General features: G+C 47.1%; 1 protein-coding gene across 9 annotated transcripts in view; it reads left to right on the top strand.

The window, feature by feature from the left end:
- Der-2 (Derlin 2) overlaps positions 1–18,839 on the top strand; it is a 70,310-nt gene that overhangs the window by 17,125 nt on the left and 34,346 nt on the right. For 5 of the 9 annotated variants that reach the window (XM_070534662.1, XM_070534663.1, XM_070534666.1 and 2 more), the window contains exons 2-5: positions 1,215–1,280; positions 3,115–3,282; positions 3,577–3,772; positions 9,029–9,119. In XM_070534662.1, the coding sequence (XP_070390763.1) occupies positions 1,215–1,280; positions 3,115–3,282; positions 3,577–3,772; positions 9,029–9,119 (521 nt within the window). Of the gene's footprint in view, positions 1–485; positions 529–1,214; positions 1,281–3,114; positions 3,283–3,576; positions 3,773–9,028; positions 9,120–18,839 lie in introns of all 9 variants that reach the window. The other 4 variants (XM_070534667.1, XM_070534660.1, XM_070534661.1 and 1 more) reach the window with 1 other exon arrangement.

Below are 18,839 nucleotides of genomic sequence, written 5' to 3'. Positions count from 1 at the left end.
ATTTGTTTACCTGTACAGAGAAATGTACAAAGAAATGTAGACATTTACTCAAGGCAGCTGTTGTTTACACACCCACATTTTTGTTCATGCTAGGAAACGAGGACAATAAAGAGTATCTTCTAAAAAGCTTGGTGCTATGTTTGCACAGCTAAAAAGGAATGTCAATACTGTTAGTGCAGTGGCATCTGTAGACGTGTAATCTTGCACAAACATATGGTGGTCTTTTGGCGGTAGACTCATGAACGGTGAGAACTACCTCAGTTTGGGCCAGTTGGTGCAGCATACTGCAAATTTAACCAGCGCAAATAAACAGGGATGCAAGAAACACATATACACAGGACCAGTGCAGTCCTGTATATATGTGTTTCATGTATCTTGTTTATTTGTGGCAGTTAAATTTGCAGTATGTCTCTAATGGGGCTAGTGTTGCACTCTGATATCCTCAGGGATGCTTATAAATGAGCACTAGTATTTTTGTGCTGCAGGTGTGTGCAGGGAGTAAACTTGAAGTGGCTGCATGCTGTAGAGGTGAGCACTGCATTTAACAATTCCAAATTTGACGCCCCCATCACCACAGTGACAAGAAAAGCATTAGAAACAGTTGTGCAGACATGCTTGGCTCAAACGAACTTACGTGGAGAACACCTGCATCACATTCTCAAGGGTGTTAGAGATTAACCCACATAAACCCTGTTTAGGTCCCGTTGAGGTGTTGTGTATATTTGCGAATTCAGGGGTAGCAACGTTTCTTGAGAAGAGAAGAACCACTTGCAACTCTTTTTGATATAGCACACTCTCACGAAATTATTGTGAGAAAGTATTCTATAAGAGGTACTCTCCATGTCTGTGCAGGATTCTTGGGTACAGCAAACGATCATTTCAGGGACTCTTTAATATGTATATCACTTAGTTGGTCAGTCACCTGCCCAGTGATTGCTTGCCATTTGCTGGTACAAACAAGGCCTGTTCAGGCTCACGCAGGGCCAATTTTGTCTATTTATTGTTGTGACTTCGGTGCTGTGAATATGTGTCGCAGTCTGTTTCGTTTATCCACTGCAACCATACGCAGATGTAACTTTGCATATGAGGTATTTATAGAAGCCTGTACTATCACACGGTGTGCTGTTATGTGCCCATTTCTTGACTGCACGGTATTGGCTGGATGTGCAATTTTGGTGCGGTTGCCTCATAAGCCTGTTTCTTTCTCATTGCAGCACCTAGATATTATCTCTCCATTCCAACTGTACTTCAACCCAACCCTGATAATTAAACACTATCAAGTAAGTATCTTGCCTTAGAAATGAAGTTGTGGGGAGCAGCCTGTTTTTACTACAGTGTAAGCATTTTCTCGTCCTTGAGTGCACTTGCACTTGCGAAGACATCAGAACACCTGAGCACATTGTGTTCAGTGCTCCTGTGAACTGTTTTTGTGGTAACTGCAAGATAATCCGTACCTTCAGGGGGAGTAACTGCAAAGGGGGTTGGTGTGCATAGCTGCCTGCCTTTATCATAGCCCATGTTTATACAGGTTAAATTATGTAAGGTATCGTGGATTAGCCAGAAAATGGATGCAGGCATCAATTGCAATGTTCACAAGAATAACATTTTACTGAAGCTCTTGACCAGCTTGAGCACAAAAGTGCTCTCAGATAACTGCAGGAGGGCATGTCTTTGTTGCAGGGCAACTAAGACCCACTTTAATCAAACAACTCTCCTTTGTTGCATTGTGAAAGCCAGGCATGTTGATCAATTGCTGGTCAATTGGTGCCACTTGTCATGAGACCACAACGATAAGAGGGTTACTAGGACTTGTGTGAAAAATCCTACCAAAAGGCGTGGTAAAAGGGGTTGTATGAGATCTGCATGCAGCCCTACCTAGCTGACCACCCATGAAGAACCAGCCAGTTGCCAAGCCATTCAAAGAGTCGAGATGCAACAACTGGGAGAGGTGTGGCTCCTTCTAGCAAATGTGTTCTGCTGTTGAGCTCTTCCTTCGTACTATTAGGGCCGTGAGCATTGTGTTTCCCTTCTGTCCCTCTTCACTGGGTGCTCAATAAATGAAGGCACACATGTGGCGGCACTCTTTCATCAAGAAGGTGGGGGGTCTACAGCTTCTTCAGACCATGTGATTAGGACCTGACATCACCGGTTTTCCTGATCTGGAGAACATGGATGAAATTTTAGGAGACATCTTGTGTATCTTGTGCATCTTGTGTGAGCGTCTATGTGGCTGTGTAGCTGTAGTGTAGACCAGCTACTCCTTCTTTGAGACGCACCATCAGCATAAGCTAGCGACTCCTTGCATGGCACCCACTTATTGGCTAAGTAGTGATATGGTAGCATAACTGAGTGTTGCAGGAACACCATGTATATGTGTCTGGCTCAAACTTTGAATGGAGGTAGCATTTTTGCAGTGGAACTATTTTAAGTTCATTACTTGCCTGTTTCGTGTGGAATAAATCACAAGTTGGCAGAAAGAGTAAAAAGCAAACTTGTCAGTAGAAAATGAAAAATTTGCAGGAACGTAACTGTGGCACCACCTGTCAGTTCCCCAGCAAAACTAACCACATGCTGGGTTTTGCCCCAGCAAGGACGAATGGCAGAACTGTTCCATTTCTTGCCAATTCGGTTTTGCCCCAGCAAGGACAAATGGCAGAACTGTTCCATTTCTTGCCAATTCAGTTTTGCATTTTTCAGATGACTTCTGTTGTGCCGCTTTTTTTGTCTTTTAGCCAAGCATTCTTCTCAGCTTTTATTCTGTGCACAAGTTACTTCCACAAAGTATCAAGTTGCCATATTTCATTGTACCAAGTGACACAGTTACTTTAGTATTGTGGGAGAGAGAGAAACAACTTTATTTGACCAAGGGGTTCGGGCACGTAGGTAGCTGTCAAGTGCTATAGTGTGCATATATTACAAAGGTACTTAGACACCGAGTGCATCAGGATTGCCTCTACCTCAGCTATTATGCATTGGATGAATGGCAATGCTGTGTAGAATTGAGTTATCAGCATTCTCTGTATCTGAATTGCACCTGCAATGTCACTACTGTTATTTATGAACCATGTGCTTTGCTTACAAGCAGTGAATTGGAAATTTGCTCACCTTGTGCAGGTATGGAGATTGATAACAACTTTCCTGTTTTTTGGCACTCTTGGCTTTGCCTTCTTCTTCAACATGCTATTTACTGTCCGATACTGCCGAATGCTCGAGGAAGGCTCGTTTCGAGGAAGAACAGCTGACTTTTTCTACATGTTTCTGCTTGGTGGATCATTGATAATTGTATCCTTTTTATGTTTGGTTCTGGAGTTGACTCTTTGGAGATGTAACAGAACATGGCCTGGCAATTTGCGCATTGCATTGCTAAATGCACATAAAATTGTCATTGATGTCAGGGAACGCCCTTTGCTGCATCAAGGCATAGTGCGTGACATTATTCTTCACTCAAGTAGAACATTGTTTTAAAATATGCTGTACTTAATACAGCAGCCACCTATGCTCCGAAATGTGACCTTAAACACATGAAAGTGAGGAAGGTACAGCCAATTGGTTTAACATTCCTTAGTGCCACTGCAGGTGATAGGGATGTTTGTCAACCAGCTGTTCCTGGGCCACGCCTTCACGACAATGCTAGTGTACATTTGGAGTCGGCGGAACCCATACTTCCGACTCAACTTCTTTGGGCTCATAAACTTTCAGGCACCATACCTGCCATGGGTGCTGCTGGGCTTCTCACTCATTCTGGGCAACTCGGTGATTGTTGACATCGTAGGTGAGGCCTAAGTCCTCTCCACCTTTGCACTCAACTGGTTTAATGCAGCCAAATCGGATGCGGCACTGGTTGCCAACAAAACAATGCTTTCTTGTGCACACATTTGTGTTGTTTTCTCTGTGATGAAATGACACGAGGCAGTTTACTTGTTGGAAAAATAAGCTGAAACAAACTAGTTTTATTTGTTTGTGTTGGCACTCATTTTGCAGTGTTACTAGACACTATAGCAGGTACAAAACTGACTCTGTCATCATAACTGTTTGTGGGCTTTAATGATATGCCATTGGTAAAGTTGGCTGCATCACACGGTTGTTTAGTTGTATAACCCACATTGTGCTTTGGTGGAATCTGTGGTTGTGCATGCATACAAGTAATGCATTATTTGAATGCTAAAAGAACACAGAGGAGGAATAATTAAGTGATAAAAGAGAACTGTACTTCTGTACTTGTGAGAGGATTAAACACAGGTGCTGTCCTCAAGCTCACACTGACTTCATGCACTATGGGCTGGATACCATCTGCTGTTTGGTTAAGCAAGTTCAGTCCAGAAGGAAACAAAACTCACTGTAATCTTTTGAAAACTTTTACTGCTCAAAAATGGCACATGAATATACATTAGAATATTCATGAATAACTTTAGAATATACTTTCATTCCTCTTCCATTGCTTGCTTCATGGCACGTAACTTCTCGTCTTTGCCTTCTTCACACTTTCTTTTACTTCACCCAGTCAGGACACACACTCTTAAAACTCTCGTTCAGAACATCATCCCGTTTATCTCATACTCGCCCCTTGGCAGTGATAAAGTGCCGGATGACGGCGATGAGCAGCTCATTCTTCCCCCGTGCCGTAACACTTTGGAACACACTCCCGGATAACATTGTTTCCTGTAACGACCGCAAAACATTTCGCGAGAAACTAAACTATTTTGATAATGCCAACATAACCACATAAATACCACACTTGTCTTATTAATATTTATTTATCGCCTCGTTGGTACTGTTTATATGTTCCTTTTTCTTCTTTTTTGTAATCTTTCTCACCTTTTTTGTACCTATTACCATCAATGCGCACTTTCTTATGTTACCTTATGAAGCTGTGCAACTTTGGTGCATGCCCTTCCTTATGTAATGCCTTCGGGCCCTTAAGGTTGAATAAATGAAATGAAATGAGAATTCACAATGTCATGCTGGTATGCTGTTTTGATGAAGCAAAAAAAGGGAAGCCACAATATGAATGAAAATATCATTTTGATTGACTATCTTCATGACCTTTTGTGTCCCATTCACCACCCCTTCCGTGCCACGCTGTTATCCCGAATTCTGACTGAAAATAGCAAAATTTTTTATTGAAAAATTTTTTTTAGAAAAAGCATTGCAGACAAGCTTTTCATCTTTATTTATTCAAATTCTTGCACATTATTGCAAAACTGAAGCTTAACAGCACTATGCGATATACTGTGCAATAGATGTGAAAAAAATTTCATCAGAACCCATCTCATGGTGGCTGTTGACGGTAATCCGTTAGCATTAACTGCACGTTCATTAACTTGCGTTGCCTATAAGCTCATGTAACACATTATACAGTGTGTTTCAGCTAACTTTAGCGAGAGTTATGCCAGAGCTTGCCAGAGAAATATGCCGATGCACTCTAAGACGACGCAACCAAATGCATGTGCCTCACTTTTGTATGTAGTGTGTCATGCTATGTCTTGTATTTTGCTTAATTAGAAAATTAGTCAAGATTAACGACTTTGGGCAAAAAGTTCAAATTGGAAAGTTGCAGAGCGGTTTGCAACATGTCCTATTAGACAGTTTCTAACTTTCTATCTATTAAGTATTAGTGCTTTTCAGCTTACTGCAGATGCCCGCGAAATAAAAAAATACCATGTGACAGAGCCGTTTGCGCGTCATGATTGCACTACTCCCAAACGTTTTGCACTCAAACGAACATAGCAATGCATTTAGCCGGGTGTGCTGCCGCTGCGTCTGCTTATCGCTGTCATGAATCGCCGCGAGGGAAGCACATCGCTGGCGGAAATCGCAGAGCCAATGCTTTCGTCACTGCCTTGTCGCCTTTTATTTATTTATTTATTTATTTATTTACACAATACTGGTATGTCACGTGGTATTTTTTGGAGAATGAAAGCGTCGAAGAGTGGACTCTCGGATGAGTCGTGACCGTACTGAACCGTTTGCACAATATCTTCGGGTGACAGTGTCAGCTGCAACAGCTCTTCAAAGCTGTCAAGCAGTAACAGCTGTGATTCCGACGAATTCAATGACCATGAATTGCCATTAGCATTTGACCCGCGACCATGACAGCCATCATCCAGTGCAGCACATAGCACTGCAGCATGAACACCAAAGGTAGCCCTAACCACTGACTTGATATGTGCTGCTTGCTGTTTTAGGTGTTTTACCAATTCTTAAGAAAATGTTTTCTATGTTCACTGTAACCGTATTGACTCGCTGCTTTCTTGGTTTTTATGTTAATTTATAGAGAGCATAACTTCCCACTAAGAATGATGCTGACATTCCAAAGCTCTGACTGGTTCAGTTGTTTACATCTACAGGCACAGTGACTGCCTATTGTTCGGTTGAAATACAATGCAAGCCGTGCATTGGTGACATCCAATAATGTCGGAACATTTCAAAACATGCAGATTTTATGCACGTAAGCATGATTGCATCACTCTGAATCATGCAGGTATGAGTGACCTTCAAAAACAGTGAGCGGGAGACTGTAGTACATACTGTTATACTGCCTGGTTCTGATTTTTCATACTCTTCTCGTGCGCAAAATTTGTGTTCCATGTTTATGTGTTCCAATGCACAGTTTTCTTGTGGAAACGCTGATGGCAGTACTGACACTGTTGGCAGCTGAGTGAGGCAGTTGTTTAGGCTGCTGTATGGAAAGGGCCAACACTTGTTGACTATTTGGAATAAGAGGCGAGCAGTGCCTCTCAGAAGTTAAATGATGAGTCAGCATATCAATATGTACAAATACTCTTGTATGTAGTCGCATTTAATTTAAAGAAGTGCCGGTTAGTGTAACTGCAGCCTTCGAAAACGGCAACGTACTGATGTTGATTGTGCTCCATGTCATCGCTTTTTGCTTTTTGTGTGTGCACTGTACAGAATGAAGAATGGTTTATTTCAAATCTGTATGTTAAAATCTGACCTATAAAAGTGGTTTCCCTCGTCCTCATGGTTTAAAGAGGCCACAACATCACTATTAAATTGCGTTGCCTTACGAACCTCCTGCCTCAAAAGTGTTTCGAATCTTTCAAGCACAAAGTAAGACATAGCTATTGGACTGATCAGCAGCTTTCTCTCTCCTTTTATTTCTACTATTGGGTGCAAGGGAGAAGGCAAGGGGGTGCAAGGGTAAGGTCTACGCTGTTCTTCTTGGAGGCCACACACAGCGATGTGCAACTGTTGTGTTTAGACTGACAGTGCAAAGATGAAACAGTTTCTCTGCCTTTTGGAGATTAGAGACATACATATTTTATTTAACTCAAATGAGCTATAATTTTATTACTGAGAATGTTGTTGTGATTCATGAAATCGGTCAATAGCTGTTGTGGGTTCAGCTGCTTGCGATGACACTGCAAGATAACATTTCAAAAGTGAGAGCAGGCGAGTTTTTGCTGCTTTTGACACAAGATAGTAAATTCCCTGCTGCATGCAGTGCAGTAATATTTGGCTCACATGTTCACAGGAGCCTTGTTATAGATTGGCAGCATTTATTTACTATGTTAAAGAAAAAATCATGAGCCATTCCATTCTCTGAAGGTAGATGACCAGCGAAGCTGTGTAGCATATTGCGAGGAGCTGACACAGAATTTTGAAACAAAGGTATGAGCAAATTTATTGTCTTGATCAGTGGTCATTGTGACAAAAGGTACGCACACACATATATTTTTATACATCCTCATTTATTCGTGTTATACATTCATTATATACATTCGTGCTTTCATTTCACGATACATTGAGGCAAAGAAGTTGAGACTGAAGTCACTGCACCGACTAGCAGTGGGCCATTGCTGTCAGCACCTTCACAGAGGGAGCGGCAGTATGGGAACGCTAGCATGATGAGCAGCATCGGAGCCAGCTGTGGAAGACTATGACGACGAAGGCGTGGGCAGTGGCATGAGTGCGTTTGTGCGGTTACACCGAAGGGCACCAACGAGCCAACTGTGGCACGAGCCATTGCTGAGGATGATACTTTTTGCAAAAAAGACGAAAAATGCATGGAACCCTAGCCATAAACAGCTTCGCTGTAAATGTGTTTCAGAGCCCCTTTAAGGTTCAGATCAGGTACTTTGGTAGCATACACGTGCTCGGTGACTGTGATAAGTTATAGGCCCAACTTTGGCCAAGCACAATCGACATCAGCACAAATTGTGTTTAAGGCTGGCGAGGGTTGAAGTTTGTGCAGCCAACAGTGCAACACCACTTGCCGCCCATCACTTGGCCGTTAGCACAGGAAATAACTTCTCGCGACAGCAGCGTCTCGTGCCAACACTTGCTCACGACCATTGACTCCTCAATGCTGTCGTCTGCCATTCATTCCTAAAATGCTCTGCGTATGTGACCATTTACATTGTAATGGGCTGTTGCCAGTAGCTGAGGAGGATGCAGGGGCGCTGGTTAGAGGCAATTTATGAAATTCATTGTAAAATATACCTGCATAACTCTCAAGCCATCTGTATTAAAGAAATGATGGAAATGTGCAGAGGAATGTACGTAACGAATTTTACAGTCATCCGTTGACGCTGAAAAATTGCTAGAGTTGACCCCAAGAAACCACTGGAGTTGCCGTTTAACGACCTCTTATGCTCTTTCATGGACATGCGGAGTTATTGTGGTCGAGTGCTGAAGATGCTATAAGTTTGTAAGAAAAATTTACCTAATGTCTTCTTCATTGAATAGGGTACTTGTACTCGGTAGAGCTGCCATAGGCAACAAATACAAGAGAACTCTAGACTGACATCTGCTTTAAGTTGTACCTAAAACTGGTGGACATTCTGGCTCTTCCAGACTGTATCACCGGAGTGCTTCAACAAGTTATTGTGTGTTGGATTGGAAATAGCTTCAAGAATTGTGGAGAAGTGGGACCTACATGGCTGCTGGCTGTCACTTTTCTTGTACCAGCTGCTGTGCTGGAATTTTATTGTGCAGTGATTTCTTGATCCATAGGTTTAACTTGGATCTATGCAGCTGCAGCACACTGACTGTTTGTTTATTACAGGTGTCATTGTTGGCCATATTTATTACTTCCTTGAGGATGTCTTCCCAAACCAAAGAGGCGGATTCCGCTTGCTGGCTACACCCAGATTTATGTGAGTTGGTGGTCCATTGACATATGAGATGGTTCTTGCTGCTGGACAAGCATGGCATGCTCTGAGGGTTCAGTGCTTTTGTGCATTTAGCTCTGCTGCGCATGATTGAACAAGACAAGCTGAACATAAATGTGACTTCCTAGAGCAGGTACGAGGGTGCCGAATTGAACCTTAACTGAGAACCGCAGCCTAGATATTATTAGTACAAGATGTTCCCAATGTAGAGCATGCTTTGGACTTTTTGGTCTGCTCTTAATCGATCTAACGCTCTGTAAAACACTACACAAAGGAGATTGATACAGGATTTGGCACTTTGTCCTTGTTCAATGCCTACACCTGCTTATACAGTTGACTTCTATTAATTTAACCCTGACAGAGCTGACCAGATTGATTGAACGTTCTGGTGAGTGCAATGAACAGTGTGTCTACCAACCGGAATATCTCAGGGAATTTGCATAGTCTGGAAATACTCAGGGAAAACTCAGGGAATTTGTGCTTCTATCAGGGAAAATTAGCTATAACTTTATTGAAAGGGAACGGAAGTCGTGTGTATGCTGGCTGCAGTAACAGAGGAATCGCAAAGAATCGTCATTGACACCGTGTCATCGGCACAATGTATTGCCAGAGTAGTTAACGACCAATTTCAATTTTTCGGACATGCCCGATAATTCGCACGGCTTTGCGGCACCACTACGTACTCCATATAGTCAATGTATATTGCCCTGACTGCAGGTCTGAAATGGCATTAATCAAAGCTACAGTGCACTAGAAAATATCGGGTAGTGGAAGAAGCGGCGGCCCGGGCGCGAGGCATGTTGTATTGAAGCTCACCAGATGGCGTGCGCGCCCACGTCCCGAGCACCGGCTGAGGGAGTATGCGGCAGAACGCAGCAAGCGAGTGCGGACAGAGTTTCAGAATGCTGTGTTCAGTTTTCCTCAAGCCAATTATGTAAATATGGTTTTATGTAAGCAACCATAAGGTCTGTAGCATGGGATGGTAGGGCACGGCACGTACCTGCAATGCCTGTTATCGCGATGCACGCACTTTGTGCGCCCCCCCCCCCCCTGCAGCGGCAGACTGAACTTCTAGCATTAATTTTTTTTTTTTTAACCCAGCTGCAGCAGTAACAAGTCCCGTTCGTAACATTGAAAATCTATTTGTGCTGAATGCATGTGTGGGGATGTCGTGGCTAGCGAAGGACGAATCCCAACATAAAAACGTAACGCTTCTTTATTCGGCGAACGATGTCAGCGGACGGGCATACCAATGCTACGTTCGTCACGGTAGCGGATGGTAGAAGGCGGCTTTTATCAGCCAGGCAGCCTGTTCTTATAGCCACTGTCGGTGACGCATACCTCGGGTGACATGGCGGTGGCGCTATGCTTTATCGACCGTGCAATCCAGCGTGCAGCTGTGGTATGCTTGGCCAGATGATAAGATGGAAGGTGCGCAGAAATATGCGCAGTGTGTGTCGCCACATCACCACCCTGCGGAGTGGAGAGCCCTCAGGGCTTGAAAAAATCTGGGCAGCGTACGCGACGTCCGCTGCGCGTAGTGACGGAAGCAGGCTGTGATGTCGGCGGTCGTGGATGGACGTCTGTGGGTGTACTGGTATTCGCTGGTTCGGCGGAATCGGTGTAGGCCGGCTTCAGCCAGTCGATAGAGACGCGGATAGCGTTCCCTTTAATGCGCAGCGTGAAGGTTTTGTCGTCGCGACGGATAACTGGGTAGGGTCCGCTGTAAGGTGGCTGTAAAGGTCGGCGGACGGTGTCGTCGCGGAGAAAAGTGTGCGAGCACGTTGCCAGATCCTTGAAGACGAAGGGCGCGGTCTTACAGTGGTGAGCTGCAGGTGACGGGCGGAGGGTAGTGATAGTGCGTCGGAGCCGGGCGATGAAATCTGTGGGATCTGACGTCACGGTGGTATATGGCGGTGCAGTGAGAAATTCACCCGGGAGGCGGAGAGGTTCCCCGTAGACGAGCTCTGCGGGTGTAGCCTGAATGTTGGGCTTAAAGGTGGCGCGAAGACCTAGGGTGACGGCTGGGATGGCTTCAGGCCAGGTTGAGTCCGGGTGGCACATGATGGCTGCTTTGAACTGTCAGTGGAAACGTTCGATCATCCCGTTGGCGCATGGGTGGTAGCTGGTGGTCCGCGAGCATTCGAACCCGATGGTCAGCCCGAGCAGCCGGAAAAGGTGCGATTCGAACTGTCGTCCTTGGTCGGTGGTGACGTGGCGAGGGGGCCCGAAGCGGGCAATCCAGCCTGCGAAGAAGGCCGAGGCGACGTCTTCCGCAGTGATTCCCTCAAGGGGCCATGCCTCAGGCCATCGAGTGTACCGATCGATGGCGGTGAGGCAGTAGCGATAGCGTCCAGCTGGAGGCAAGGGCCCTATGATATCAAGGTGGACGAGTTGAAACCGACCAGAGGTCTGGGGGAATGTGCCGAGTGGTGAAGTGACATGCCTGGTCACTTTAGCGCGCTGGCATTGAATGCAGGAGCGCGCCCAAGTGCGGCAATCACGCTGCATGGAGGGCCAGACATAGCGGTCAGCCACGAGGCGTGCAGAGGCGCGTATGCCGGGATGGCTGAGATTATGTAGCTGGTTAAAGAGGCCACGGCGATGGGAAAGGGGCACGTAAGGCTTGCTTCGTGCTGTTGACATGTCGCAGTAGATAGTCTTTGTCGATTCAGGTATGGGGACTTGCTGCAGTTGTAGCGAGGACCTGCCCTTAACTCTTTCGGGACCGGGGAAAAAACAGGCAATTCTGATGGGTGTCAAAAATTATTTTTTATTACGAATAGTCATTACGCTATATTGCTGCAATGTTTATCAAAATGTAGCTAATTAGATGGTCTTTCATGCATAAAGAAAGGTTAGACTTAAAAGTGATATATAATATTTTTTAAAAAATCTCAAATTCAAGATTTGCTGAAAGAACAACATAAAAAAGTTGGAAAAGTCATGGATATACAAGTGGAAAAACATAATAAAAAAATTCAAGATATACAAAATGTGCTACAATGCCTCCTTTCTTGCTTGTGAAAATTTGGCACGCGTATCTACAACTGTCTTTTTTTTGTGTGGAATCTAGCTTGCACCAGTGGTCAGCCACTCAGGTCCCACGGTTCTTGTGCCACTCGACGAAGCAGTTCCGGGCAGTCGTAAAACACAAGTGAACTTGGCATGTGCTGCAAAAGACATTAGTTTTGAGCTCGATTTTCTTCTGCTCATAGCACAGCTTGCAGTTTCTGCGTTTTGCCACTTTTTCCGGCTTGTGGAGTGCATGTTTTGCGACGGGTGGTGGAGGCGTGTGTGCTTGCTTGGCACCGTCAAGATTCAGAAGCTGCCGAATGAGCTCTTCTCTAAAAGCTAGGTGGTCAAACCCAGCAGTGCGTGCCAGCTCAGGAATCTCTGGGTGCAATGTGCGGTGAGCTTGGAAGAGTACAAAACTGTTCACACATGCAATATCGATGCAGTGGAAGAACAGAGTCTTCCACCACCGTACGCTTCTCATGAGAACATTATAATATCCAATCATTTGATCCGATTTATGTACGCCTAGCATGCCAGCATTATAATCATGGATCAGCAGAGGCTTTGTTATAGATATCTGAGTCCAGGAGTTTTGCCTTCTTTCCCTTCTTTTTGCGGTGACCGTGTCATTTGCAGTATGAACCGTGCTCATCATGTTGACAACACGCCGGTCTTTCCACTGAAGGTACAGGATGTTCTGATCGCGCAACCATCGAATGTCGTCACGTCGAGCTTTTTTTTCCCACCGTGCATCCTTCAGTTCGGCAGGAAATCCTCGGCGATCCTTGCGTGTGGTTCCGCAAGCCAATGTTTTTCGGCTGAGAAGATGACTGAACAGGCAGTAGAAGTGTAAAAATTGTCCATAAAGATCCTGTAGCCCTGATCAAGATATCTGTGACACAGCTGGCAAACTACGTCGAAAGCTAAGCCATGGGGCCCTGGCTGCTCACGCTTACCGGTATACACACTAAACTGCACAGTATATCCGGTGCCAGGGTCAGCTAGGACCCACAGCTTGTAGCCCCATTTTGTTACTTTATCTTTGATATACTGTCGGATGCCTGACCGCCCTTTCGATTTCACCATGCGCTCATCCACGGAAAGATCGCGATGTGGCTGGAAAAGATTCGCTGACACTTCGTTCATGTGTTGCAGGAGCCACCACATGTATCGGAGCTTTCCTCTTGAACTTTGAGTGACATCGTCCAAGTCTGCAACTTGCAACATTGCGAGTAGAGCTATGAACCGGCGTCGCCGCATGATCCGTGGTGGGAGCAGACCGCTGTACAGATCTCCTACGTTCCAATACAGCTTCAGCCGAGGAACCTTCACAACGCCCATGTAAATTACGAGTCCGATAAACTTTAGCATTTCACTTGGGGTGACTTCTTCCCAAGATCCATCGGAACAAGCATGCGTTGGTTTTTCCAAAATGTGAGTCCAAGCATACTTGTTCGTGTTGTCACAAATTGTTTCGATCACATTCATCGAGAAAAACAGAAGAAAGAAGTCCAGAGCAGTCAAGAATTTCTTTGATCCGCTTCTGAGCGCCGCGCCCACTTCTGCGTCCAAGTACACGCCAGGTTCCCGTCGCGGCGAAAACTCAATCCGCTTCTGCGCTGGCGGCAGCAGATCATTGCCGTAGCTTGTTGAGACCCTATCAAGTAAAGATAAAATAATGAGAACATATAGCGAGCCCGTTCACCTACTCCAGAAAGAAATGAATGTGGAACTATGCTCACCTTCGGCTACTAGATGAAGTCCGTGGCTCATCATCATCCGAATCGGAGTCCGAAATAAAATCGGAGCTGCCGAAGTCGTCTTCAGACTCTTCGCTGCTCGGTTCATCAAAAAAATCCGTTGCCGAAGCAGCGGAATCGCGCGATTGACGGCGTTCTTTTCGAGCGACCGGACGCGAGCACGACGCCATTTTCCACTGCGTCCGCCACCGCCGCAATCGAGAAAATTCTCTCTCGCGTATCGCCACCTGCTGGAAATGAAAGAAACTATGCCGAAACCGAGAGTCTAGTTCCTGACGACCTCCTAGATGGAGCTACATGTCCAAGCGCGCGGAAATTTGAACGGGGCAGTGCGCGCAAAACCGTCGATCATATAGGATCGATGGCCTATGGGCCGGTCCCGAAAGTGTTAAGAAGCTCCTGCAGTTCATTGTCCATAGTCTGAGTCTCGGCGAGGGCATCAGCTGTTATCTGTGAAGGGCTAATAGCTGCCACACGTGAAAGCGCGTCGGCGACCACGTTGTCCTTCCCGCTGACATGTTGGATGTCGGTGGTAAACTGGGCGATGAACGAGAGCTGGTTCTGCTGAACCGGTGGGAGTTTGTCGCGGCGCTGAGAGAAGGCATAAGTCAGAGGGTTATGGTCGGTGTAGATAGTGCAGTGTTGTGCTTCAAGAATGTGGCGAAAGTGCTGAACTGCTTCGTATATCGCCAGAAGTTCTCAGTAGTAAGCTGGCGAACTCGATGGCGCGGGGGTCGTGGTTTCGTTGGTGGGACTGGCTGCAGAAGGGGTCGTTTTGCGAGCTGAGAGTTTCTTAGAGAAGAACGCCAAGGGATGCCAGGTGTTGTCTACGTGCTGCATAAGGGCGGCGCCTACGGCGATGCTAGAGGCGTCCGTGAAGAGCCCCAAGGGAGCGTCTGGCACAGGATGGGAGAGAAGTGTGGCGGTGCAAAGAGCAGCTTTGCATTTTTCAAAAAGTTCTGTTAAAGGCGGTGTCCACGTGATGGGTTGGTTTCCTCGTAGACCAGCCAAGGCATCATGGAGGGGAGCCTGGTACTTGGCTGCGTGTGGCAAGAAACGGCTGTAAAAGTTCAGCATGCCGAAAAAACGGCGAAGGTCTTTAGCGGTGGTTAGTTGAGGGTAATTTTGCATGTCTGAGATGCGTTCAGGTAAGGGTCGAGTTCCCTCTGATGAAACTTCATGGCCGAGGAATTTGACGACTGAAGCGCCGAGCGTGCTCTTTGGGACATTGACGAGAAGGCCGTGGTCATCGAGGCATTGGAAAAGGAGACGAAGGTGCCTGTGGTGTTCGTCGGCGTTGCGGGAAAAGACCAATATGTCATCAAGATAGACGAAGCAGAAGTCGAGGCCGCGGACGACTTCGTCGATGAAGCTTTGAAAGGTTTGTCCAGCGTTCCTCAGGCCAAAGCTCATGAAGGGAAACTCGAACAAGCCGAAAGGAGTAATGATTGCAGTTTTCGGGACGTCATCCGGATTGATGGGTATCTGCGTGTAGGCCTTGACCAAGTCTAGCACGTAAAAAACGTGGCAGCCGGAAATGCGATGTGCGACAGGACAGGAACGGGGTTCCTGTCCGGAATTGTGCGGGCGTTGAGGGCACGGTAGTCCCCACAGGGCCGCCAGCCTTTGGTCTTCTTAGGGACGAGGTGAAGTGGTGAGGCCCATGGGCCGTCGGAGGGGCGGGCGATGCCCTCCTGGAGCATGGCTTCGAACTCTGCTTTGGCTATGCGCATGTGGTCTGGGGCAAGGCGACGGGCGCGACAGAAAACCGGGGGCCCTGGGGTGGTCCGGATGTAGTGCAAGGTGGTATGCTGCACGTCGCGTGGCAACCCGCTGGGGCGCGTCAAACCGGGAAATTCGGCGAGGATGGCGTGGTACGGTGAATTATGTTCGACGCTGAATACTTTGATGCTTGGCTGGTGGGTAGTCGTTCGCTGTCCTGGCGCAGAACGTCCCGTTGTCGCGTCGATGAGACGGTCGTGGCGGCAGTCCGGAAGGAGGTTGTAGTGCGCCAAAAAGTCTGAGCCGATGATTGGCTCTGTGACGTCAGCGATGACAAAATTCCAATTCCAATGAAGGTCACGGCGTAGGTTTTTAAGCTGGACGTGCAGGCGGAGCGAGCCGTAAGTTTTGATAGTGGACCGGTTTGCCGCGCTGAGCTCGAAAGACGTAGAAGTACGGGGACCTTGAAGGTGGGCTCGCGGGTAGCAGCAAATGTCGGAACCGCTGTTGACAAGGAACCGCTGCTTTGTAATTTGGTCGGTGACGAAGATGCGACGGCCTCCAGGTTGGCAGCTCGCAGCCGTGGCTACGAGCTGCCGTTGGCGTTTCCCTGATTTCTAGCGGAGCAGGGCGGTCGTCATTGCCGTGCTCTGTCCCCAAAGCGTCTATGGTAGTAACACCGGTCGTCGTCACCAGGCTGCTGCGACGGGGTAGTGTTCTGGCCACGGCTTTGCGAGTGGCGCGTCGGGAAGTGTTGATCCAGGCGTCGTTGAATGGAGCTGAGCTGTCGGTTGATATCGTCGATATGCCGCGCAAGCTCTATGGTGTTCGGCGGTGCGGCGTCAGCCTGGACGGTAGGCGATAACGGCGGCAAAGAGACCTCAATGACGCGGTCAGCGATCCCGGCGAGTTGGTCGAGAGGTAGCGTAAGCTGAGCCTGCAGAATTGCCTGGACGTGCGGTGGAAGTCATTGAAGCCAAAGTGCTCGCAGTAAGGAATCCTGGACTTCCATGTTGCCCGCGAGAGCACGCATGTGGCGGAGGAGCTGCGAAGGCTTGCGCTTGGCAAGTTTTGCGGACTGAAGTTGTTGCACCTTCTGGTCGTCCGAGAGTGACAGGCAGCGAATGAGTTCTGTCTTGAGGTGTTCGTAAAGGTTGGCCGTTGGTGGATTGGCAAGGATATCCCGGATTTCACTGGCGTAGCGGGCATCGAGGTGGGCGATGACATAGTCGTAGCGGGTCCGGTCTTGTGTGATGCGCGCAAGAGAGAACTGGGCCTCGACTTGGGCGAACCATACCTCGGTCGAGTCGGCCCAAAACGGCGGAAGTTTGACAGCGACACGCCAGACGCCGTGCGGGGCAGCGTGCGGGATGCCGTCTGCCGGGGTTGTGGCGTCCTCGGCGGAACCGGCAGGATGCTGCTGCACGGAACCCTTGAGCTGGTCGTGCCGTTCCTGAAGCCGTTGCTCTTGCCTCTGGATCACCTCTTGCTGCGTGTGAAGCTGTCTGTTGAGGAGTTCCAGCTGTCGTTGAAGGGCGTCTTGTTCGTCCATGGCGATGCGTTGTTGTTCGTTGTCCGGGTCACCAGATGTGGGGATGTCGCGGCTAGCGAAGGACGAATCCCAACATAAAAACGTAACGCTTCTTTATTCGGCGAACGATGTCAGCGGACGGGCGTACCAACGCTACGTTCGTCACGGTAGCGGATGGTAGAAGGCGGCTTTTATCAGCCAGGCAGCCTGTTCTTATAGCCACCGTCGGTGACGCATACCTCGGGTGACATGGCGGTGGCACTATGCTTTATCGACCATGCAATCCAGCGTGCAGATGTGGTATGCTTGGCCAGATGATAAGATGGAAGGTGCGCAGAAATATGCGCAGTGTGTGTCGCCACACATGCATACTGCTGCATTCTATCATGATGATTTAAGCAAGCGATGAACATGCGCGTTTCAGAAGCATGAGCCTCCTGAAGAGTTTATTTTAGTCACAGTATCAGTGGTTAGGGGGAGGCATTTTCAAGAAACATACTGCAACAGAAGAGTTCCACGGTAGGGAGTACACAATACCATTTCACATACTTATGTACAGCGGCTCAACTTCAGATATCTTGACGTCTCCCGACTCTTAACTTTGGAACGGTTTAAGGGCTTCACAAAAAAGTGCAGCCGTGTGGTAACATAGAAAGCTACAACCTTCACCGTCAATGATTCTGCATGGCTGGCGCACCCTATCCGGTCTTGGCGGTTTCTCTTAACAAGAGTAATAACATCCATAACACTCTCATGATGCAGCTCCTTTGCGCTGAATGTGGCTATGAAAAGATTTTCTAATCTTCGAATAAAGCTGAAAAGCCATTCGGTTGGGCACAGTAGGCCACCACTGTCTCGCAGCCTGGTGTACTGAGCGGCAGCAAGACAATGAACATCCTCTTTCTTTGTGAGAAGCAATTTGTGGCATTCATCACACTCCAATTTCAACAGAAACTTCCTGGCAACATAACCACAAATGTAAAAAATGAGCTGGTCGTCACTTTTTGCTTGAACACATGAGACAAGGTCTGGTACAGGGCACTGCTTTTGATGCTCTGCAATGGGAATGTCATCATCATCAAAGATTCTTTGGATTATGTCCTTTTTGCCAGCTTTTGGGCTTTCCATCATGTCTAGCTCAAGTAGGGCTGTAAGAACACTAGGCTCAGCATTCCCATTAGCAACAGATCTAGGAAGCCCATAAAAACTTAGGCAAGACACAGTAATGAGAAACTGTGGGAGTGTTGGATGGGTATTGCAACTACTTGACTGTCGTGCTATACCGAAGAGATTTTCAACTGGGTCCCGACTCAGCTTTGAGGTCATAAAGTATTTGTAGCTAACATTGTTTGTCAGGTAGGTCAGCAACAACAGAACACTTGCATCTGTGACTCTCAGGCCAACAGCAGTAGATGCGGACAGGAATCCATTTCGGCCACCTGCATGCAGCTCCCATTCGGTTAGGTACGTCAAAAATGAAAGAAGCTTTTCCACAGAAGCAGATTCTGGCCGCAAGGCGTGGCTTGGAAATCTGGATGTCATTATTTCAATGAGGTCTCGGATCATTCTGCTACAGAAAATGCACCAAGAATTTATTTTCTAATATTCAGTTTATGGGCAAATATGTAGGGCTGTGATTTTTTACAGTACTATATATTTGCATCTTAGAACAAG

Source organism: Dermacentor albipictus, chromosome 2 (assembly GCF_038994185.2).
Source record: "Dermacentor albipictus isolate Rhodes 1998 colony chromosome 2, USDA_Dalb.pri_finalv2, whole genome shotgun sequence".
NCBI lineage: Eukaryota > Metazoa > Arthropoda > Arachnida > Ixodida > Ixodidae > Dermacentor > Dermacentor albipictus.
This window is presented reverse-complemented; position numbering and strand designations above follow the sequence as displayed.